This window comes from Salmo trutta, chromosome 12 (genome assembly GCF_901001165.1).
Source record: "Salmo trutta chromosome 12, fSalTru1.1, whole genome shotgun sequence".
Lineage (NCBI taxonomy): Eukaryota > Metazoa > Chordata > Actinopteri > Salmoniformes > Salmonidae > Salmo > Salmo trutta.
In genome coordinates this window covers 86,778,442-86,802,679 of record NC_042968.1, presented here as the reverse complement: position 1 = coordinate 86,802,679, position 24,238 = coordinate 86,778,442, and the positions used below count along the sequence as shown (strand labels likewise).

At 44.7% G+C, this 24,238-nt stretch overlaps 1 protein-coding gene and 1 long non-coding RNA gene across 3 annotated transcripts in view; one reads left to right on the top strand and one right to left on the bottom strand.

The window, feature by feature from the left end:
• Positions 1-750: 750 nt before the first annotated feature.
• Positions 751-12,192, top strand: LOC115204582 (uncharacterized). 2 transcript variants are annotated; one of them, XR_003880399.1, is made up of 3 exons: positions 751-1,399; positions 8,105-8,233; positions 12,143-12,192. It is a non-coding gene; the product is annotated as an uncharacterized LOC115204582 (long non-coding RNA). The 2 variants fall into 2 exon arrangements; XR_003880398.1 differs by lacking the exon at positions 12,143-12,192 and adding an exon at positions 10,341-10,504 and having other exon boundaries at positions 754-1,399.
• Positions 12,193-19,190: 6,998 nt separating this feature from the next.
• Positions 19,191-24,238, bottom strand: part of LOC115204577 (protein phosphatase Slingshot homolog 1) — a gene marked incomplete in the record, with an annotated part of 41,385 nt that continues 36,337 nt past the window's right edge. Inside the window, 2 exon segments of the mRNA XM_029770239.1 lie at positions 19,191-21,326; positions 22,659-23,832. Of these exon segments, the coding sequence (XP_029626099.1) occupies positions 19,902-21,326; positions 22,659-23,832 (2,599 nt within the window).

Genomic DNA, 24,238 nt, shown 5'->3' with positions numbered 1-24,238 from the left:
ATTGTGGTTGAGGCAGAAAGGTTTTTGGTACTGTGTAGGGATCAGATCTGTTTTGCTTTTAACAGAGCATTTGTTTGATTTAGTTGACTTAATTTTTTGTAGGTAGTTTGGTAGTTTTTGGTAGTTTGTTCCGTTTTTCCTGTTTCCATCCCACACAGAAGAGAGCGGGGTGTACACAGTGATGCCAATTTAGCAATTTTGTTGCTAGATTTAGCAACTTTTCAGACTACCCCGGCAGCTTCTTTGTCAAACAGCACCTAGCAACAAATGTAGTTACTTTTAAAAATGTATTTTGAACTTTTAGCAACTTTTGAAAAGTGACTCAAACGCTAAAATGCTGGCATTTTCCCCTCTAAATGACACAAAAACGATTTTCTCTGTCACACACTCAGCCACAACACACGTGCCCAGCTGCAAAAGTGCATTGTGAGTGACGTCACCAGCAGGGCAGCAGCAATTTCAGCAAATTGCAAATAATTGTTGGCTGATTGATCTTGAACAGAACTTACAACATCAATCAACATGTCTCAATCAAAACTGTACAGCCAGAAGTACAGAAAAGAGTGGGAGTCTGTACCTGAACAAATGTCAAATCATATGAGATGGCCAGTCAATTTGAGTAACGTTATTGTGTATTCAACGTAATGACGCAGTTTTACGTTATCACGCAATGACATCGCAACGTCATTTAGCAACTTTTAGCAACAAATCAACCTGCCTCTAGCAACGTACCAAACGCCAATATACCATAGAAGAAGAAGACTCGCCGTCTGTTGGAGTGATCCATTTTCGTGAACAGGTTGATGAACAAAATAAACCGGCCTGGACACTGGGTGTATGTAATAGCCTAAACATTACGACACTTCTAGTCAATCAAATAAGCCTCACGTAAATCGACAAACTCTCATACACCTCCATACAAAAAAGGGTTTAACTCACGTGGACACATTTTGGGCGGAGTAAATCCTCTCGCTTCGCCTCTTCATCTGATTACCTTGAAAACAACGGTCGGACATCTTGGACGCAGTGTCCAATTCTTGAATTTATACCAGTGGTCGAGTCAGTAGCTAGTGCTTTGAAAACCTCATCGGAGTATCGGCGCTCCGGTATCACGAGTCTCATCACAAAGCCTCTAGCTCGACCGAACAAAGCACATACTATAACATATATTTAGGTACTTCCTAGCTACTGTAGTTAGCAACAACAATGAGAAACTGCTGTGCGGTGAATTGTGCTAATCGAGGTGGTCAAGGATGGAGATTCTTCACTATACCAAGAGGATCTCACCCCTTCCAAAAGAATAGAAGACGGTTGTGGCTGCAAGCCATAAAACGAGTGGATTGGGGTCCTGATGGTCTAAGGGGTGATTATAGCTTGTGTGGAGCTCATTTCATCTCTGGTAAGTATGCTTGGGCTAGTTAGCAAATGCTAATACGTTTGCTAGTTAAAGATAAAATGACGGAATCAATGAAAATAACAGCGCAATACCCGCCTTTGTTTAGCTAAAAAGTTAGGGTATGGGGCTGGAGAAATGTACTTAACCACTGAAATTCACATGTGTGTCGTGAACAGCGTGAGCAACAATAGTGGAATCGGCTGTTCGCCTTTAAAATAAAATTGCCCTGTTTACATTTATGCAAACTGATAAAAATTGAGGAATCATCACACAATTGGACTAGATAGACCCACATGGTTGGAATGTTTTTTGTTTGTTTTGTTAATTCAACAGACAATAATTAGTTAATTTGACACAAAATAAATTCTGAAATCTCATTGTGGATGTATTAGACTTCATAATTGCATTGTGGGCAAAAGTTCCAACCTTACCCCATTTGATGGACCCAAGATCCACAGGTATCAGCCTACACAGTGACACCCACAGATTACAATTCTTGAAGAGTATACAGAAATATTAGCGTAGTAGCTTCTTATCGTGAGACTTCAGTACCTCCAGTGATTTTTTTTTTTTTTGTATTATTTTTATAACTTTTCCTGTTGAAAAGCAATATCCCAATTTCTAAATACAGTAAAGTACACACACTGAAGGGTAAATTAAAAGTAACACAATAAAATAACTAACAAGGCTATATACAGGGGGTACCGGTACTAAGTCAATGTGCGGGGGTACAGGTTAGTCGAGATCATTTGTACATGTAGGTAAGGGTAAAGCGGGCGGGTCAATGTAAATAGTCCGGATGGCAATTTGATGAATTGTTCAGCAGTCTAATGGCTTGGGTGTAGAAGCTGTTAAGGAGCCTTTTGGACCTAGACTTGGCGCTCCGGTACCGCTTGCCGTTTGGTAGCAGAGAGAACAGTCTATGACTTGGGTGACTGAAGTCTTTGACAATTTTTGGGGGCCTTCCTTTGACACTGTCTAGTTGGGCATTCAAGGAGTTGGTTTGATGGAAAGTTGTGATGTCAATAGAGAACAAAAGAGGAAAGTCCCCCCCCACACTTGTGCCATGTCATGACTTACCTGGACCACTTAATGAGATATGTCGTTAAGTAATCAGGTGCTAAATGAGGTGAAAAGGAGAATGGAGTACCATTTTAACTGTGGGAAATCAACTTACTATTCGGGTCTGTTGTGTGTATGGAACATATTGCGATATACCGGACACTTGAGAAATGTAACCAACCCATAAAGCATCATCACATTTGCAGACTTATGTAAGAGCCTACTATTCAGAATGTGATGAGTAGATTGGCCAGTCATAATTTAGGTTTATAATATAACTGAATCACTGTTTGCAAAAAAGCCAGTTCAAAGCATGGCTGAGTGGCGTATAGCGTAGAGGCCTGGGCTACAGGCCATATCAGATATGTTCTTTGTTTGTACGGGAAAACACATTTCATACAATTCTACTACACTTTGTATGACTGGAGACATCAGCAGAATATTTTTTAATATGACAATCAGATCAATAAAACCAACGTTGTCCATATAAACAGGCCTAAGAGGAGACACAAATAGAATACTTTCCAAATGAACTGTAGTTGATTTGATTAAAACACATTGTATGTATGTATGTAAGTATGTATGCATACATGCATATATATATATATGCCTGTTTTTAAAATGTTCAACCAATTGATCAATCAAGTACTTGGGAGTATGGCTAGATGGTACACTGTCTTTCTCTCAGCACATATCAAATCTGCAGTCTAAGGTAAAATCTAGACTTGGTTTCATCTATCGTAATCGCTCCTCTTTCACCCCTGCTGCCAAACGAACCCTGATTCAGACTACCATCCTACCCATGCTAGATTACGGAGACATAATTTATAGATCGGCAGGTAAGGGTGCTCTCGAGTGGCTAGATGTTCTTTATCATTCGGCCATCAGATTTGCCACCAATGCTCCTTATAGGACACATCACTGCACTCTATACTCCTCTGTAAACTGGTCATCTCTGTATACCCGTCGCAAGACCTACTGGTTGATGCTTATTTATAAAACCCTCTTAGGCCTCACTCCCCCCTATCTGAGATATCTACTGCACCCCTCATCCTCCACATACAACACCCGTTCTGCCAGTCACATTCTCTTAAAGCACCCACATCCATGGGTTGCTCCTCTTTTCAGTTTGCTGCAGATATCGACTGGAACGAGCGGCAAAAAAACACTCAAACTGGACAGTTTTATCTTCATCTCTTCAGTCAAAGACTCAATCATGGACACACGTACTTAAATATAGGTTAAATAAAAATAAATCAATTGAACAGGTCAGGGTTCCATAGCCCTAGGCAGAAACTGGATCAGCTGCACGACCAGGTGGACTGGGGACAGGTGGACTGGAAACATTTTGGTGGAATGTGACCAAGCAATAAATGTACAAAGAAATGGAAGTATGCTTTTTTTGCCAGTTGTTATTATAATAACTTAAACATTTAGCTACAATTTGATTTTCATTTATTATGTACCTGTCTAGTTAGCTAGCTAATAGATGCAATGACAAGGTCAATGGAACACAGGCCGTGAGGGATAAAGGACACCGGATTGGCACACGTTGAACAAATCTGATCTAACAAAGTGGATATTCGTCAAATCTATCATGATTGGGGCATTGGAACAAACCCAGATTGTGGTTACTAAAGTTTGATTTGGATATATTTGGGTGTTTTCACTGCATAACATTTAACGTTTTAGAAGTGAAATGCTAACCCCCGTGCGTATAAGCTGGTATCATACAGTTGAAGTCGGAAGTTTACATACCCTTATTTTGGAGTCATTAAAACTCGTTTTTCAACCACTCCTCAAATTTCTTGTTAACAAACTATAGTTTTGTCAAGTCGGTAAAGACATCTACTTTGTGCATGACACAAGTAATTTTTCCAACAGTTGTTTACACAATTCCAGTGGGTCAGAAGTTTACATACACTAAGTTGACTGTGCCTTTAAACCGCTTGGAAAATTCCAGAACATGATGTCATGGCTTTAGAAGCTTCTGATGGGCTAATTGACATCATTTGAGTCAATTGGAGGTGTACCTGTGGATGTATTTCAAGGCCTACCTTCAAACTCAGTGCCTCTTTGCTTGACATCATGGGAAAATCAAAAGAAATCAGCCAAGACCTTAGAAAAAAAATTGTAGACCTCCACAAGTCTGGTTCATCCTTGGGAGCAATTTCCAAACGCCTGAAGGTACCACGTTCATCTGTACAAACAATAGTTCGCAAGTATAAACACCATGGGACCACGCAACCGTCATAGACACGTTCTGTCTCCAAGAGATTAACGTACTTTGGTGCGAAAAGTGTGAATCAATCCCAGAACAACAGCAAAGGACTTTGTGAAGATGCTGGAGGAAACAGACAACAGTAAAACAAGTTCTATATCGACATAACCTGAAAGGCCGCTCAGCAAGGAAGAAGCCACTGCTCCAAAACCGCCATAATAAAAAGCCAGACTACGGTTTGCAACTGCACATAGGGACAAAGATCGTTCTTTTTGGAGAAATGTCCTCTGGTCTGGTGAAACAAAAATAGAACTGTTTGGCAATAATGACCATTGTTATGTTTGCAGGAAAAAGGGGGAGGCTTGCAAGCCGAAGAACACCATCCCAACCGTGAAGCACGGGGGTGGCAGCATCATGTTGTGGGGGTGCTTTGCTGCAGGAGGGACTGGTGTACTTCACAAAATAGATGGCATCATGAGGGAGGAAAATTATGTGGATATATTGAAGCAACATCTGAAGACATCAGTCAGGAAGTTAAAGCTTGGTTGCAAGTGGGTCTTCCAAATGGACAATGACCCCAAGCATACTTCCAAGTTGTGGCAAATGGCTTAAGGACAACAGTCAAGGTATTGGAGTGGCCATCACAAAGCCCTGACCTCAACCCTATAGAACATTTGTGGGCAGAACTGAAAAACGTGTGCGAGCAAGGAGGCCTACAAACCTGACTCAGTTACACCAGCTCTGTCAGGAGGAATGGGCCAAAATTCACCCAATTTATTGTGGGAAGCTTATGGAAGGCTACCTGAAATGTTTGACCCAAGTTAAACAATTCTAAGGAAATGCTACCAAATACTAATTGAGTGTATGTAAACTTCTGACCCACTGGGAATGTGATGAAAGAAATAAAAGCCGAAATAAATAATTCTGTACTATTATTCTGACATTTCACGTTCTTAAAATAAAGTGGCATTTTTACTTGGATTAAATATCAGGAATTGTGAAAAACTGAGTTTCAATGTATTTGGCTAAGGTGTATGTAAACTTCCAACTTCAGCTGTATAAACTCAGCAAAAAAAGAAACGTCCTCTCACTGTCAACTGAGTTTATTTTCAGCAAACTTAATGTGTAAATATTTGTTTGAACATGAGATTCAACAACAGACATAAAATGAACAAATTCCACAGACATGTGACTAACAGGAATGGAATAATGTGTCCTTGAATAATGGGGGGGGTCAAAATCAAAAGTAACAGTCAGTGTCCGGTTTGGCCACCAGCTGCATTAAGTAGTGCAGTGCATCTCCTCCTCATGGACTGCACCAGATTCGCCAGCTCTTGCTGTGAGATGTTACCCCACTCTTCCACCTGCAAGTTCCCGGACATTTCTGGGTGGAATGGTCCTAGCCCTCACCCTCCAATCCAACAGGTCCCAGAGGTGCTCAATGGGATTGAGATCCGGGCTCTTCGCTGGCCATGGCAGAACACTGACATTCCTGTCTTGCAGGAAATCATGCACAGAACGAGCAGTATGGCTGGTGGCATTGTCATGCTGGAGGGTCATGTCAGGATGAGCCTGCAGGAAGGGTACCACATGAGGAAGGAGGATGTCTTCCCTGTAACGCACAGGGTTGAGATTGCCTGCAATGACAACAAGCTCAGTCTGATGATGCTGTGACACATCGCCCCAGACCATGACGGACCCTCCACCTGCAAATCGATCCCGCTCCAGGGTACAGGCCTCAGTGTAACGCTCATTCCTTCGACGATAAACGCAAATCCAACCACCACCCCTGGTGAGACAAAACCGCGACTCATCAGTGAAGAGCAGTTTTTGCCAGTCTGGTGGGTTTGTGCCCATAGGCGACGGTGATGTCTGGTGAGGACCTGCCTTACAACAGGCCAGCCTCTCTCAGCCTATTGCGGACAGTCAGCACTGACGGAGGGATTGTGCATACCTGGTGTTACTCAGGCAGTTGTTGTTGCCATCCTGTACCTGTCTCGCAGGTGTGATGTTCAGATGTACCGATCCTGTGCAGGTCCTGTGCAGGTGTTGTTACACGTGGTCTGCCACTGCGAGGGCAATCAGCTGTCCGTCTTGTCTCCCTGTAGCGCTGTCTTAGGCGTCTCACAGTACGGACATTGCAATTTATTGCCCTGGCCACATCTGCAGTCCTCATGCCTCCTTGCAGCATGCCTAAGGCACGTTCACACAGATGAGCAGGGACCCTGGGCATCTTTCTTTTGGTGTTTTTCAGAGTCAGTAGAATGGCCTCTTTAGTGTCCTAAGTTTTCATAACTGTGACCTTAACAGCTTACAAACGGTAGGCAATTAAGACTCTAGCCGTTCCACAGGTGCATGTTCATTCATTGTTTATGGTTCATTGAACAAGCATGGGAATCAGTGTTTAAACCCTTTACAATGAAGATCTGTGAAGTTATTTTGATTTTTACGAATTATCTTTGAAAGACAGGGTCCTGAAAAAGGTATGTATATATATAAACTCATTACATACTCATTGTAAAATTGATTATGTAATGAAGTAATACCTCAGATATTGAAATTATAAATTACCCAACATGATGAATTGGTGCATACCAAAAATTCTGGATTTTGGTGATGTCCTTTAGCCATCTCTTGTTCAGCACAATCTCAGTTGGGGCAGATGAGCTGGTGATCCTCTTTCCAGCCAGTCCTTGGAATGAAGATCGTCCAGACTGCTGTGGTTACATTGTCCCAACATCCAGCTGTGCTCGTTGACAACATCGGTCTGGATGATAAATAACATTGTGGCTGCTATAAGTTAATCTAACTGGTCTTTGATGAGCTGGCTTGGCTACTGCATTTCTCTCTCCCTCCTGTCCGCTCCCCTGTTATCTCATATTGGCTCAGCTTCCTCCTGCAGCAGAGCTGCACCGTCTCTCCCGGTGTGCAGAGCAATAAAATAGAATATTCCACTAGTGAAATTATTTCACACGCTCATCCCAAGTTTCAGCCCTGCTTTGGTAGGTAACCCTCAAACACAGCACTTTGGTAGGTAACCCTCAAACACAGCACTTTGGTAGGTAACCCTCAAACACAGCACTTTGGTAGGTAACCCTCAAACACAGCACTTTGGTAGGTAACCCTCAAACACAGCACTTTGGTAGGTAACCCTCAAACACAGCACTTTGGTAGGTAACCCTCAAACACAGCACTTTGGTAGGTAACCCTCAAACACAGCACTTTGGTAGGTAACCCTCAAACACAGCACTTTGGTAGGTAACCCTCAAACACAGCACTTTGGTAGGTAACCCTCAAACACAGCACTTTGGTAGGTAACCCTCAAACACAGCACTTTGGTAGGTAACCCTCAAACACAGCACTTTGGTAGGTAACCCTCAAACACAGCACTTGTTAAGTTAACCTTTTATTTCTTTTTTCAACAGTGCTGCATGGTCCTGACTGTTACCATAGTGACCAAAGCAGGCCAGATCCGAAGATGGCGGATGAAAGTCAGACGCTGGACCTGAATATCAAAATCAAAGAGGAAGATGTGGATCATTTTATGTATCTAAGTGAGTATTAATATCAGATTCAGTATTAGGCCTGTTGGGATCAATAATAGTACCGAGCGATGAGTTGCTTTTTGAGGTTTTGTTTAAAAAAAGATTTTTTTTTTGCATAATGAAATGTAACCTTGAAATGATTTTAGAGCTTTTGAATTGAAATTCCATAGTCTCTAACAACATATAATACAACTATTAATAAGAGCCCCATGATGGTAGTGACTTCCCATTACTGCTTAGCACATTACTTTACATCAATCAAATATTTCAGTTGTGTATATTACTATTTTATTATTTCATTAAGTCATCTCTGCTCAGGCAGTAGCAGCCAGCCAACCATCTAACATGATCTGTCTCTCATCTAACGTTGTCTCTGTCGCTCTCCCCCGTCTAACGTTGTCTCTGTCGCTCTCCCCCCGTCTAACGTTGTCTCTGTCGCTCTCCCCGTCTAACGTTGTCTCTGTCGCTCTCCCCCCGTCTAACGTTGTCTCTGTCGCTCTCCCCCGTCTAACGTTGTCTCTGTCGCTCTCCCCCGTCTAACGTTGCCTCTGTCGCGCTCCCCCGTCTAACGTTGTCTCTGTCGCTCCCCCCGTCTAACGTTGTCTCTGTCGCTCCCCCCCGTCTAACGTTGTCTCTGTCGCTCTCCCCCCGTCTAACGTTGTCTCTGTCGCTCTCCCCCCGTCTAACGTTGTCTCTGTCGCTCTCCCCCCGTCTAACGTTGTCTCTGTCGCTCTCCCCCCGTCTAACGTTGTCTCTGTCGCTCTCCCCCCGTCTAACGTTGTCTCTGTCGCTCTCCCCCCGTCTAACGTTGTCTCTGTCGCTCTCCCCCGTCTAACGTTGTCTCTGTCGCTCTCCCCCGTCTAACGTTGTCTCTGTCGCTCTCCCCCCGTCTAACGTTGTCTCTGTCGCTCTCCCCCCGTCTAACGTCGCTCCCCCCCGTCTAACGTTGTCTCTGTCGCGCTCCCCGTCTAACGTTGTCTCTATCGCTCTCCCCCCGTCTAACGTTGTCTCTGTCGCTCTCCCCCCGTCTAACGTTGTCTCTGTCGCTCTCCCCCGTCTAACGTTGTCTCTGTCGCTCTCCCCCCGTCTAACGTTGTCTCTGTCGCGCTCTCCCCGTCTAACGTTGTCTCTGTTGTGCTCTCCCCGTCTAACGTTGTCTCTGTCGTGCTCTCCCCGTCTAACGTTGTCTCTGTCGTGCTCTTCCCCCGTCTAACGTTGTCTCTGTCGTGCTCTTCCCCCGTCTAATGTTGTCTCTGTCGTGCTCTTCCCCCGTCTAATGTTGTCTCTGTCGTGCTCTTCCCCCGTCTAACGTTGTCTCTGTCGCTCTCCCCCGTCAAACGTTGTCTCTGTCGCGCTCCCCCGTCTAACGTTGTCTGTCGCGCTCTCCCCGTCTAACGTTGTCTCTGTCGCTCTCCCCCCGTCTAACGTTGTCTCTGTCGCGCTCCCCATTGAGTCATACTATTTGTTGGCTAGCTAGCAGCTGCCTATGCTGCAGAGCTGTCTGACTAAATCATTTTTAGTAGTTCTAGAATAAGTAGATAAGGCATACTTTCAAGTCTGCTACCACTATCAATTGGGTAGAGCTACATCGCGAACTGTCAATCTCTCATCTCTGTGTCATGTACATTCCTCTCTCATGCGGTCTGTGTGGAGCTGGGAAGAACAGGCGCAATGGATTCTGGTCTTTTGTAGTTAATTCAAAGAACAAAAATAGGACAGCCCTCTGAATAACCTTAAATAAACATTTTTATTGATGCACAAACGTTTTCTGTCCTATTTTTGACCTTTTGGATTATATGCGAAGATTCAGCACCTGGTCTAAGTTTATATAAAGGTGGAGTCGAGCACCTTGTTTCTTTTCATAGTAGTTAATCACCACTTTTCTGAGCTGAACTAGGTTGAATATTTGCCTATTGAATACTACAACTCTACAGCGTCGTATGATTTCTCTCTAGAGAACTAAATGGAATTAAACTAATTGATCCAATGTCGGTCAATGAATTGTTTAATAATAAAAAATAAAACATTTTGGCTAATCGCTCAGCACTAACAAATAAGGTGTCAGTCAGAACGAGAGGGAGCAGGGAATCAATCTGACTGTTTATATTCTGTCTAGACTATTCTGGAGGTCTGAAAGAAGAAAAGAGGAAACGTGGGAGTGTCCTCAGCCTGGGAAATTGGGTCCTGACTGTAACCATAGTGACCTAAGCAAGCCAGATCCAAAGATGGAGTCAGTCAAGATGGAGGATGAAAGTCAGACGTTGGAGCTGACTGTTAAAATCAAAGGAGAAGAAGAGGAGGAAATGTATGGCACTGAATGTGGCAAGACCTCTTTGGCAACAAGGAGTCAGTTCACAGCCACTGGAGAGAAGTCTTACCATTGCTCTGACTGTGGGAAGAGTTTCAGTCAACATTCAAACTTAAAACAGCATCAGAGAACACACACACAGGGGAGAAATCTCATAGCTGTTCTGACTGTGGAAAGCCCTTCAATCATAAGGGGAGTTTGGTATACCACCAGAGAACACATACAGGGGAGAAACCTTATAGCTGTTCTGACTATGGAAAGCCCTTCAATCATAAGGGGAGTTTGGTATACCACCAGAGAACACATACAGGGGAGAAACCTTATAGCTGCTCTGACTGTGGGAAAAGTTTCAGGCGGTACAACGGTACAACATCAGAGAACACATACAGGGGAGAAATCCTATAGCTGCTCTGACTGTGGGAAGAGTTTTACCGCATCTTCTACTCTAAAGAACCACCAGCGTAAAACACACTAGAGAAAAGCGTTACCATTGCGCGGACTGTGGGAAGAGTTTCAATCGACATCAACATTTCTCACAACATCAGAGAACAGTGTGTTGGATGCATTTGCTGTTTGTTTTGGTTGTTTCAGATGTTGTGCCCAATAGAAATGAAAGCTAAATAATGTATCGTCACTTTTATTGTAAATAGAATATGTTTCAAAGCACTTCTACATTAATATGGATGCTACCATGATTATGGATAATTGTGAATGATGAGTTAGGCATAAATATCATACAGCCCCCACAAAATGCTAACCTCTGTTATTGTAATGGTAAGAGGCCATGTCTTGGGGGTATGATTTTTGTGCGTCTAACTTTCTCACTCATCATTATTCCTGATTTAATTCAGGACATCTGTAATCATGGTAGCATCCACATTAATGTAGAAGTGTTTAGAAACATATTATATTCTTATTTACAATAAAAGCGACTCAAAAATGACAATACATTATTTACCATTAATTTCTATTGGGAACAAAATAATCTGAAACGCAACCAAAACAAACAGCAAATGCATCCAACAAGTTTGTAGAGTCACAACTTGATGTAATCATTATGTGCTAGGAATATGGGACCAGATACTAAGTCTGACTACTTTAATACACATAGTGCCTTCAGAAAGCATTCTGACCCCTTGACTTTTTCCCCACGTTGTTACCTTACAGCCTTATTCTAAAATGGATTCAATAAATACAAAATCCTCAGCAATCGACACACAATACCCCATAATGACAAAGCGAAAACAGTTTTTTAATTTAAAAATTGAAAACAGAAATACCTAAATTACATAACTATTCAGACCTTTTGCAAAGAGACTCAAAATTGAGCTCAGGTGCATCCTGTTTCCATTGATCATCCTAGTCAGGATCGAGGCAAATTACAGAGAGACCTGCTGTTACGTTTTTCTTGTTCCCCATTTTCCCCTGTTAGTGTGTTTGTCCTGAGCATTACAGGTGTACCAAGTTGCGGCTAACGATGGTGGGCGTGGCTGTAGCTGATTACAGAGAGGATATCTGTTTGCTGTGTGAGAAGAGGAGGGGAGAGAGAGAGAGAGGACACTTGTTTTTTTGTTTGACTATTGGTGTTAATTTCTTTGTTTGTGTTTCAGCCTGTCCTCCTGAGGCGCTCCACCCTACCTAGGTCCTGGAGAAGGGAAAAGGTAGATCTGCCCATGGGTGTACATTCTCACGTAGATAACCCATTGTTTTATACACTAGGTTAGCCGGGCGGGTGTCACCCTTGTATTTTCTTGGAACCAGGTAGGACAGTGGGTTAGGGTTTAGAATGTGTTAGGAAGGAATAGGTGTGTAGAAGAGGAGGGACCTTTTGTTTATTTTCATTACTTGGACCCCGATCCCAAACATTCCCTTCTCTTACCTTCCCTTGTTGTGGTTGTTTTGTTTCTTACTGATTATTTATGGGTGTTTTATATTGTTTAACTACTTCACTAAATATCCCCTGAGGGTTAAAATTTAGTTCTGGTTGTGGTCTGATTTATTTATTGCTCATTGCACCCCACATTTCCTCCCCTCTCATCTGTATTACCTGGTGTGTTTAGGCCATTTACGTCTCCTCCTCAGACGAGCTACACTCGAGGGGAGAACGTAAGACCTGCTCAGGACCTCAAACTGGGGTGAAGGTTCACTTTCCAACAGGACAACAACCCTAAGCACATAACCAAGACAACGCAGAAGTGACTTCGGGACACGTCTCTGAATGATCTTGAGTGGCCCAGCCAGAGCCCAGACTTGAACCCGATCTAACATCTTTGGAGAGACCTGAAAATAACTGTGCAGCAACGTTCCCCATTCAACCGAACAGAGCTTGAGGATCTGCAGAGAAGAATGGGAGAAACTCCCCAAATACAGGTGTGCCAGGCTTGTAGCGTCATACCCAAGAAGACTCGATGCTGTAATCAAGTACTAACAAAGTACTGAGTAAAGGGTCTGAATACTTTTGTAAATGTTTTTTATTTATATTTTAATTTATTTTAATTTCACCTTTATTTAACCAGGAAGGCTAGTTGAGAACAAGTCCTTTATTTAACCAGGAAGGCTAGTTGAGAACAAGTCCTTTATTTAACCAGGTAGGCTAGTTGAGAACAAGTCCTTTATTTAACCAGGAAGGCTAGTTGAGAACAAGTTCTCATTTACAATTGCGACCTGGCCAAGATAAAGCAAAGCAGTTCGACACATATAACAACACAGAGTTACACATGGAGTAAAACAAACATACAGTAGAAAAATAAGTCTATATACAATGTGAGCAAATGAGGTGAGATAAGGGAGGTAAAGGCAATAAATAGGCCATGGTGGCGAAGTAAATACAATATAGCAAGTAAAACACTGGAATGGTAGATTTGACAGATAAGTGTGCAAAGTAAAAATACTGGGTTGCAAAGGGGCAAAATAAATAAATAACTACAGTAGGGGAAGAGTTAGTGGTTTGGGCTATTTATAGATGGGCTACAGTGGGGGGGGGGTGGTGTATTTGATACCCTGCTGATTTTGTACGTTTGCCCACTTAAAAAGAAATGATCAGTCTATAATTTTAATAGTAGGTTTATTTGAACAGTGAGAGACAGAATAACAACAAACATATCCAGAAAAATGCATGTCAAAAATGATTTGCATTTTAATGAGGGAAATAAGAATTTGACCCCTCTGCAAAACATGACTTAGTACTTGGTGGCAAAACCCTTGTTGGCAATCAGAGGTCAGACGTTTCTTGTAGTTGGCCACCAGGTTTGCACACATCTCAGGAGGGATTTTGTCCCACTCCTCTTTGCAGATCTTCTCCAAGTCATTAAGGTTTCGAGGCTGACGTTTGGCAACTCGAACCTTCAGCTCCCTCCACAGTACATGGCCCCGTCAAATGATGCGGTGAAGTTGTCCTGTCCCCTTAGCAGAAAAACACCCCCAAAGCATAATGTTTCCACCTCCATGTTTGACGGTGGAGATGGGGTTCTTGGGGTCATAGGCAGCATTCCTCCTCCTCCTCCAAACACAGCGAGTTGAGTTGATGCCAAAGAGCTCCATTTTGGTCTCATCTGACAACAACACTTTCACCAGTTGTCCTCTGAGTCATTCAGATGTTCATTGGCAAACTTCAGACGGGCATGTATATGTATTCTTGAGCAGCGGGACCTTGTGGGCGCTGCAGGATTTCAGTCCTTCACGGCGTAGTGTGTTACCAATTGTTGTCTTGGTGACTATGGTCCCAGCTGCCTTGAGATCATCCTCCCGTGTAGTTCTGGGCTGATTCCTCACCGTTCTCATGATCATTGCAACTCCACGAGGTGAGATCTTGCATGGAGCCCCAGGCCGAGGAAGATTGACAGTTCTTTTGTGTTTCTTCCATTTGCGAATAATCGCACCAACTGTTGTCACCTTCTCACCAAGCTGCTTGGCGATGGTCTTGTAGCCCATTCCAGCCTTGTGTAGGTCTACAATCTTGTCCCTGACATCCTTGGAGAGCTCTTTGGTCTTGGCCATGGTGGAGAGTTTGGAATCTGATTGATTGCTTCTGTGGACAGGTGTCTTTTATACAGGTAACAAGCTGAGATTAGGAGCACTCCCTTTAAGAGTGTGCTCCTAATCCCAGCTCGTTACCTATATAAAAGACACCTGGGAGCCAGAAATCTTTCTGATTGAGAGGGGGTCAAATACTTATTTCCCTCATTAAAAGGTAAATCAATTTATAACATTTTTGACATGCGTTTTTCTGGATATTTTTGTTATTCTGTTTCACTGTTCAAATAAACCTACCATTAAAATTATAGACTGATCCTTTCTTTGTCAGTGGGCAAATGTACAAAATCAGCAGGGGATCAAATATTTTTTTCCCCTCACTGTATGTACAGATGCAGTGATCTGTGAGCTGCTCTGACAGCTGGTGCTTAAAGCTAGTGAGGGAGATAAGTGTTTCCAGTTTCAGAGATTTTTGTAGTTCGTTCCAGTCATTGGCAGCAGAGAACAGGAAGGAGAGGCGGGTGAAGGAGGAATTGGCTTTGGGGGTGACCAGAGAGATATACCTGCTGGAGCGCGTGCTACGGGTGGGTGCTGCTATGGTGACCAGTGAGCAGAGATAAGGCGGGACTTTACCTAGCAGGGTCTTGTAGATGACCTGGAGCCAGTGGTTTTGGCGACGAGTATGAAGTGAGGGCCAGCCAACGAGAGCGTACAGGTCGCAGTGGTGGGTAGTATATGGGGCTTTGGTGACAAAACGGATGGCACTGTGATAGACTGCATCCAATTTGTTGAGTAGGGTGTTGGAGGCTATTTTGTAAATGACATCGCCAAAGTCGAGGATCGGTAAGATGGTCAGTTTTACGAGGGTATGTTTGGCAGCATGAGTGAAGGATGCTTTGTTGCGAAATAGGAAGCCAATTCTAGATTTAACTTTGGATTGGAGATGTTTTATGAGTCTGGAAGGAGAGTTTACAGTCTAACCAGACACCAAGGAATTTGTAGTTGTCCACATATTCTAAGTCAGAACTGTCCAGAGTAGTGATGCTGGACGGGCGGGCAGGTGCAGGCAGCGATCGGTTGAAGAGCATGCATTTCGTTTTACTTGTATTTAAGAGCAGTTGTAGGCCACGGAAGGAGAGTTGTATGGCATTGAAGCTCGTCTGGAGGGTTGTTAACCTCTCTGGGAAATGTGGGACGCTAGCGTCCCACCCGCGGGACACACTATTCAACAGCCAGTGAAATAGCAGGGCGCCAAATTCAAAACAACAAAAATCTCATGAATCAAATTTCTCAAACATACAACTATTTTACTCCATTTTAAAGATGAACTTCTCGTTAATCCAACCAAATTGTCCGATTTTCAAAAAGGCTTTACGGCAAAAGCATAGCATTAGATTATGTTAAGACAGCGCCGAGACAAGAAAAACCACACAGCCATTTTCCAAGCAAGGAGAGGCATCACAAAAACCAGAAATACAGCTAAAATTAATCACTAACCTTTGATGATCTTCATCAGATGGCACTCATAGGACTTCATGTTATACAATACATGTATGTTTTGCTCGATAAAGTTCATATTTATATCCAAAAACCCCATTTTACATTGACGTGTAATGTTCAGAAATGTTTTGCCTCCCAAAACTTCTGGTGAATGAGCACATCAATTTACAGAAATACTCATCAACGTTGATAAAATATTAAACTGTTATTCAAAGAATTATAGATACACTTCTCCTTAATGCAACCACTGTCAGATTTCAAAAAAACTTTACAGCGAAAGCACACTTTGCAATAATCTGAGTACAGCGCTCAGAGACGAAACCAAACCCGCCATTTTGTGGAGTCAACAAAACTCAGAAATAACGTTATAAATATTCACTTACCTTTGATGATCTTCGTCGGAATGCACTCCCAGGAATCCCAGTTCCCCAATAAATGGTCATTTGTTTCGATAAAGTCCATATATGTCCAAATACCTCCTTTTTGTTTGTGCGTTCGGTAGAGTACTCCAAATGCACTGTGCTCGCTCAGTTAAGTTCAGACGAAAAGTCCAAAGTTATATTAGAGACGATGTATAGAATCAATCTTTAGGATGTTTTTATCATAAATCTTCAGTAATATTCCAACCGGACAATACCTGTCTTCAAAAAAGAAAAGGAACACAGCTAACTCTCACGGGAGTGCGGGCCACTGAGCTCATGTTATTTTCTCACTCATCTACTTCCAGGAGCTCTTATTCTCTCCCTATTCACAATAGAAGCATGAAACAACGTTCTAAAGACTGTTGACATCTAGTGGAAGCCTTAGGAAGTGCAAAATGAACCCTAAGTCACTGTATACTGGATAGGGAATCACTTGAAAAACTACAAACCTCAGATTTCCACACTTCCTGGTTGGATTTTTCTCAGGTTTTTGCCTGCCATATGAGTTCTGTTATACTCACAGACATAATTCAAACAGTTTTAGAAACTTCAGTGTTTTCTATCCAAATCTACTAATAATATGCATATCCTTCCTTCTGGGCCCGAGTAGCAGGCAGTTTAATTTGGGCACGTCATTCATCTGAATTTCCGAATACTGCCCCCTGTCACTAAAAACTTAACAGTGTCCAAAGATGGGCCAGAAGTATATAGAATGGTGTCGTCTGCGTAGAGGTGGATCAGAGACTCACCAGCAGCAAGAGCGACATCATTGATATATATACAGAGAAGAGTCAGCCCAAGAATTTAACCCTGTGGCACCCCCATAGACTGCCAGAGGCCCGGACAACAGGCCCTCAGATTTGACACACTGAACTCTTTCGGAGAAGTAGTTGGCGAACCAGTCGAGGCAATCATTTGAGAAACCAAGGCTGTTGAGTCTGCCGATGAGGATGTCATTCAAAATGTTATGAGTACTTTTGGGTGTCAGGGAAAATGTATGGAGTAAAAAGTTATTCAGTGAAGTAAAAGTTTTCCAAAATATAAAGTACAGGTTCCTACAAAAAACAACCAAAGTAGTACTTTACACCACTGCCATGACCAAAGCACATTTGCTATTTAACGGAACAGTTGTGATAAACCGGTAGTTGAAATGTGATGGAAACGTTACATTTTTATTCGGTGTGAAAGAGTACGTCAAGCGCCTGTCTGGTGGAAACACCACTGCTCTAATTGGATGGAAACTTAGCTAGTGACTCACTGTGGAAAAGATGGTAACGATTAAAAGTGTAATCATTGATCGGGCTTGCATAGAGCTCACCAGATTGTAGTCCTAAAACCTGGAAATTATACTGAACAAAAATATAAACACATGTAAAGTGTTGGTCCCATGTTTCATGAGCTGAAAAAAAAGATCCCAGAAATGTTCCATAAGCACAAAAAGCTTATTTCTTTAAAATGTTGTGCACACACGTTTACCTCCCTGTTAGTGAGTGTTTCTCCTTTCCCAAGATAATCCATCCACCTGACAGGTGTGGCATATCAAGAAGCTGATTAAACAGAATGATCATTACACAGGTGCACCTTGTGCTGGGGACAATAAAAGGCTACTCTAAAATGTGTTATTTTATCATACAACACAATGCCACAGATGTTTTGAGGGTGTGTGCAATTGACTGCAGGAATGTCCACCAGAGCTGTTGCCAGAGAATTTGATGTTCATTTCTGTACCATAAGGCACCTCCAACATCGTTTTAGAGAAGTTGGCTGTACGTCCAACCGGCCTCATACCCGCAGACCACGCCAGCCCAGGACCTCCACATCCGGCTTCTTCACCTGCAGGATCATCTGAAGGGGGGGTGCTGAGGATTATTTCCCTCTGTTATAAACTCCTTATGTGGGGAAAAACTAATTCTGAGTGGGTGGGCCTATGGCTGCACCCCTGCCCAGTCATGTGAAATCTATGGATTAGGGCCTAATGAATATTTCAATTGACTTATATGAACTGTAACTCAGTAAAATGTTGCATTTATATTTTTGTTCAGCCATCCCTATAGGATAAATGAATGGGGTTTTGGAATAAATGTAGAACATTTGGTCTGAGTTTTAACTCAGGCTTATTATTTTGTCCTGAGATAATAGCAGTGAACATGACCTTAATGAAGCCTTTGTTTTTTTATTTACTAATTCTTCAAGTGAAATTAGCTGATGATTATCAAACAGAACGTATTAGGTCTCCTAAGCCTGTGTTTATCACAGAACTTATTTTCGGCATTTATCCAAAATAGCCATTCATTTTCTCCAACGAACCAACGTTAGTGCCTACAAAAAGATGCCATTACCATTTCTCTCTTTTGAAAACAAAAAGGTTGTGTCTGAAGATATTACTACAGTAGTTAAGTTCTCAATTCCTCTCAAAGCTCATTGGAGGAGAGGATCCAAGGTCGACTTCCTCCTCCAACGAGCTTTGAGAAGTAAAGAACAGAGGAAGAACTGGGGAGCGTTCAGTTCGCTTCAACATTTGCCATGCCGTGCGGTTTGTACTGAATGACACGTGATGAAAGTGCAGGTTTGGATGGTGAGGTGTGGCCTGATTAATATGGGTGTGAACATCTGAAATGCCAAAACTCATGCAGCTCACCGTAATCACAACGGTTCTCAACTGGTCGTTCTGTACAGAACCATTTCCATTGAACACCGTTCTGTCGTCAGTCTATATGTCATACGTAAAGAACTATTTTGTGGTCCTTTTGAGAAACAGTCGGAGTTAAGTTGTCATTATTTATTGGTCACAGTTTAAGCACATAAAAAAAAATGAGAATATTTACAGATTTAAAAGGAAATGACATTTCTGCACTGTAAAATACTCACAACTATTCAACTCACATTAAGCATGCTCCAAGAGTAGGAACCATACATTAATCAAAAAACACTAAAGTGCATATTTGAGAAACCTCCCCATATCATTGTTATTTCTGATAGAAAGGGAAGGGAGAAACTGCACTTTTCAGTCCCACACACAGACACACTTCCTATTATGTACACAAAAGTCAAACATTATTTTAAAACACACACACACACACAGAGAGATATTCTGCCTCACACAAACAGTTCAGACTCCAATCAATAGAAAACAAAGGACATCCTAAAATGATAACTCAAATACACACTACATACAGTATGCAACAAGAAACATTACACATCCTAGAAGTCACTACATACATGATGCCCTCACGCCCTGAAGAGATCAGCTTTGTGTTACCTATAATCCATCTAGCCTTCCAATGATCCTAGAGGAGGCCGGCATATTGTACACACACCTGACTATCATCTGCCAGGGAAGGTGGTAAGGGAAGGTGGTAGGGGCTAAGGGAAGTGGCTGGCGTTTGACCAGCTTTCAAATAGTTCCAGAAAGAAATTAACCAGTTTTCATCACTCGGTCTCTCACGCTCTCTCACACACACACACACAGTGAGGGTCACATAGTGTGGTAGAGGGTGCTGACAGTCCGTTTCTTCAGCCTACGTAGGGGGTGTGTCCTTCCGTACTGCTGTCGTGTTGCCACGGAGATCAGGTCAGGCGTCAGCGAGGGGGCGTGGCCAGAGTCAGGACGTTTCCCCTTCTGCCAGCCTTGATTGGATGTAGGAGAATGCAAGTGTTCTGAGGGGGTGTGTCCACTCTCACAAGGCCTCTCCGCTCTGTTGGTGAGGGACTCTTGCCTGCTGGTCGAGACAGAAGGACACAGGGCATTGTGGAACAGCACCCTCAGTTTCCTGGAGGACTCGTCAGCTGCTGTGGAAGGAAGGAGGGGTTCCACAGCGGGTGTCGCCAGAGAGGTGGGGCTAATATCCCAATTGCTCAGGTCATTGGCCGACAGCTCTAAGCAGCCCAGCTTAGCCAATGAGGCAGAGCGCTTCATCAGGGAGGGCGGTGTAAGCCCAGCCTGGCGAATCCGTGCCTCCACCTCCCTGGCTCTCTGCCTGTCGCCACCCCTGACCCTCTTCTGCCTCGCCTGCGTACCTTCCCCCCACACCTGGCCCACACACCTGGGTACCTTGGCTCCGCCCCCGCTCACCTGGCGAAGGAACGCCCCCAGCTCCCGCAGAGTTTCCCATGTCTCCCTCATGATGTCGTCACCGGGGAGTCCTCGACCCGGGAGACTGTCCCAGTCTGTGCCCGACTCAAACTCTGTCACCCCCTCCAGACACAGGAAATCCACGGAAGAGAGGGGGTCGATGACGGAGTTTAGGGTAGGATAGAGAGGGGTGATGAGGGTAGGGTGGAGGGTAGATGCAAGGCTGCCATCACTAAGGTTGTGTTTGTGCATTTGGACACTGTCTTCATGTAAACCTTCTCTCCAAGCCTCCTGTCCTCCATCTTCCTCCATAGGACTACAGCCCCCATCCTTTTCCTGCACAGTGCTGACCTCTGACCCCTGCAGGCAGAGTGGTGCATTCTGGGGGTTGGAGTTTGCCTCTGGGAAGGGGTGAGAGGCAGGAGGGGAGTGTTCTCTTGAGTGAGGGAAGAGAGGGGAGCGACGATGGGGGTGGGTGGGGGGGAGGGAAGGTGGAGGTGGGGAAGGGGAGTCCTGCCTCATTCGCTGCTCCAGCTGTTGGGTGACGCGGCGCACAGAGCCCATCGCCCAATCAGCAGAGTGAGGGGCGGGAGGAGAGTGGGAGACTGCTTCCATCTCTTCTGTTTCATCCTTCACTTCCTCTTTGACAACCTCCACTTCCTGCTGTGACTCTGCATCTTTGCCCTCTACTTCCTGGTTTGACTGACCCACTTCGTGGTCCTGGGAAGCAGTAGGCTCTGGTTGGCTGGGAGGGCCAGGGGGAGGGGCCACAGTGTGCGTCATGGACTCCAGTTCAGTGACTATGAGGTGAACAGAGACAATGCTCTCCTGAGAGAAAGAACAGCAATCAGTACAATAAATAACAATATAGAAGTTGGTAACCTAAATACATTTTCTTAAGATCCCCACTAACACCACTGGGTGGTGATGTTGGAGAACACAAACACACAGCTGAATGTATTAGGTCCTCATATCTTCAGGGCATGGATTCTACAAGTCAGAAACGTTCAACAGGTATGTTGTTCCATGCTGATGGCATCACGCAGTTGCTGCAGATCGGACTGGCCCATCTTAGCGAGCATTTCTTTTGTTTTTTTTAGCCCATAGATTTTGTTGTAATTTTTTTGTCACTAAATATCACATGAATACACATTATACATGGCAAAATGTGTAGAATTGCAAGAAAATTTGCTTTAAAAACTGCAAAATGTTCTTTCCACCCCATGACAAAATGTAAAGAACTGCAGGAAATAAGCTTTAAACCTGCAAAATTATTTCCAACAAGAGCAGTGTAAACAGTTTGTGGTGTCATGAACGGTGCTTGTGCCCATAGAAATAGACGTGGGCGCTAGCTGGGGGTGCGGGATGTTCCCCAATGCTGGAAGGGGGGCCACGAGTGAAAAAGTTTGGGAACCTCTGATTTAGCAGGTGATGTTATCCAGAGTGACTTACAGGAGCATTAAGGGTGTCTTGCTCAAGGGCACAGACAGATTTTTCACCTAGTCGGCTCGGGATTCGTACCAGCAACCTTTCGGTTACTGGCCCAATGCTCTTAACCCGCTAGGCTATCTGACATCCAGTTTTTAGCTGATAGGAGTGGAACCCATCTGTGACAAAGAGCAACGAGTTGTGCATTCCGAGATGCCATTCTGCACACCACTGTTATTTGCCCGTTTGGGGCCCGCCTGTTAGCTTGCACGATTCTTGCCATTCTCCTTTGACCTCTCTGCCACTGACTTGATATTTTTTGTTTATCGTACCGTTCTCGGTAAACCCAAGACACTGTCGGGCGTGAAAAGCCCAGGTGGGCGGCCGTTTCTGAGATACTGGCACCGACAATCATACCACGCTCAAAGTTGCTTAGATCAGTCGTTTTGCCCATTCTAACGTTCAATCAAACAGTAACTGAATGCCTCGATGCCTGTCTGCCTGCTTTAAATAGCAAGCCACAGCTACGTGACTCACTGTCTGTAGGAGCAATGCATTTTTGTGAACAGGGTAATAAACTGTCCGGTGAGTGTATTTCTGTATGAACATGCTTCTGTGTGGAACAGTTGTATTGCAACTAGATAGTCAAACCCTAATTAAATCACTAATTGCCTTTATTACAGTGCAAAGACTCATCACAGGATTTGATCAAAATCATTCAAATAGTCTCACCCTCTTCCTCTCCTCGACCTCCTCCTCTCCCTCCCCAGTCGCCACAGCAGAGGGGTCCTCCTGCTGCTGCTCCTGTCCTGGATCCCTGGGTATGGGCTGAGGTGTCTGCTGCAGTGCCTGATCAGAAAGGCAACGGGTCCTCCCATCCTGAGTCAGGCCCTGGAACTTCTCTCTGGCGCTGAAGAAGTTGATGTGGTCTGTGCTGAGAGCCGAGGACCCCTCCGCCTCGAGAGCAGGGTCCTGAGGGGGGGCACTGGGCTGACTAACGATGAGTACCTCAATACTGGAGGGTTGTTGTGATGCTGAACTGCCCAATGATGCCCCAGGTAACCGCTGGTCACAGTCTAGTTTCTTGTCAGGCACTGGTGTGGACGGCTCTTGTGGTCCTGCTGTTTGTGTGCTTGTTTCCGGGGTCATCGACGATGACTCAGGCACTGATGGTGTCACCTGCAGCTGGCAGTATTTTTCCTTAGGCAAGGTGGTGGACGGCTCCTTGGCTTTCGGAGTCTCGTCTTCATCGGAGGGGGTTGGAAGGGTGGCGGGGGAGACAAGGTGGTGGTGGATAGGGGGCGAATGAGGGCGCCCGACCGGCACGGTCGCCGCCACGGTTACCGTGGAAATGTCAGGCACCACGGTGGCCGCCCGCGGCTGAGGGAGAGGGGTTGAGGGGTCCTCTTCATAATCACACAGGCCGTTGGAAAGAGGGGGTGACTGGGAACACACAGACTCCCCCTGGGCCTGGGAACCAGTAATAGCTGCTGCTGTTGTTGAAGGATTCTGGTCCCCGGTACCTAACAACCGGTCCCCGGTACCTAACGACCGGTCCCCGGTTGTGGAGGTCAACAGAGCTTCAGTCCTAGTCTCCTGGTTAGTGTCCAGATTATTCTCCTGGGTATCAGTAGTATTGGGCTGGCTACTGGACTGTACCACCTTCCCTGCACTAGAAGGGGTCCCACACTCGGAGATGGACCGCACCACCTGGCCTGTGTTGGAGGGGGATCCCAGCGGCTGCAGCAGCTCCTGCAGGGAGGGGGCGGCGGGGCTGTTACCCTGGTTACGAGGGTGGGAGCGGCCCAGGGTGTGGGGGTGTTGGACGGTCTTACACAGCGGCTCGTGGTGCTCCGATAGGTCACTGTCCGAGTGGGAACGCCACAGCTTGTTGTGTCTCTGCTTACTGGGGGGGGTAGTGGAGAGAGAGGGGGTAGTGGAGAGAGAGGGGGTAGTGGAGAGAGAGGGTAGTGGAGAGAGAGGGTAGTGGAGAGAGGGGGGAGAGAGAGAGGGGGGAGAGAGAGGGTAGTGGAGAGAGGGGAGAGAGAGGGTAGTGGAGAGAGGGGGGGAGAGAGAGAGGGTAGTGGAGAGAGGGGGGAGAGAGAGAGGGTAGTGGAGAGAGGGGGGAGAGAGAGAGGGTAGTGGAGAGAGGGGGGAGAGAGAGAGGGTAGGGGAGCAAAGAGAAGGGGGAGACGAGAGAGGGTAGGGGGAGAGGGGGTATGGGAGAAGAGAGAGGGTAGTGGAGAGAGGGGGGAGAGAGCAGAGGGGATAGAGAGAGGAGGGGAGGAGAGAGAGGAGTTAGAGAGGGGGGA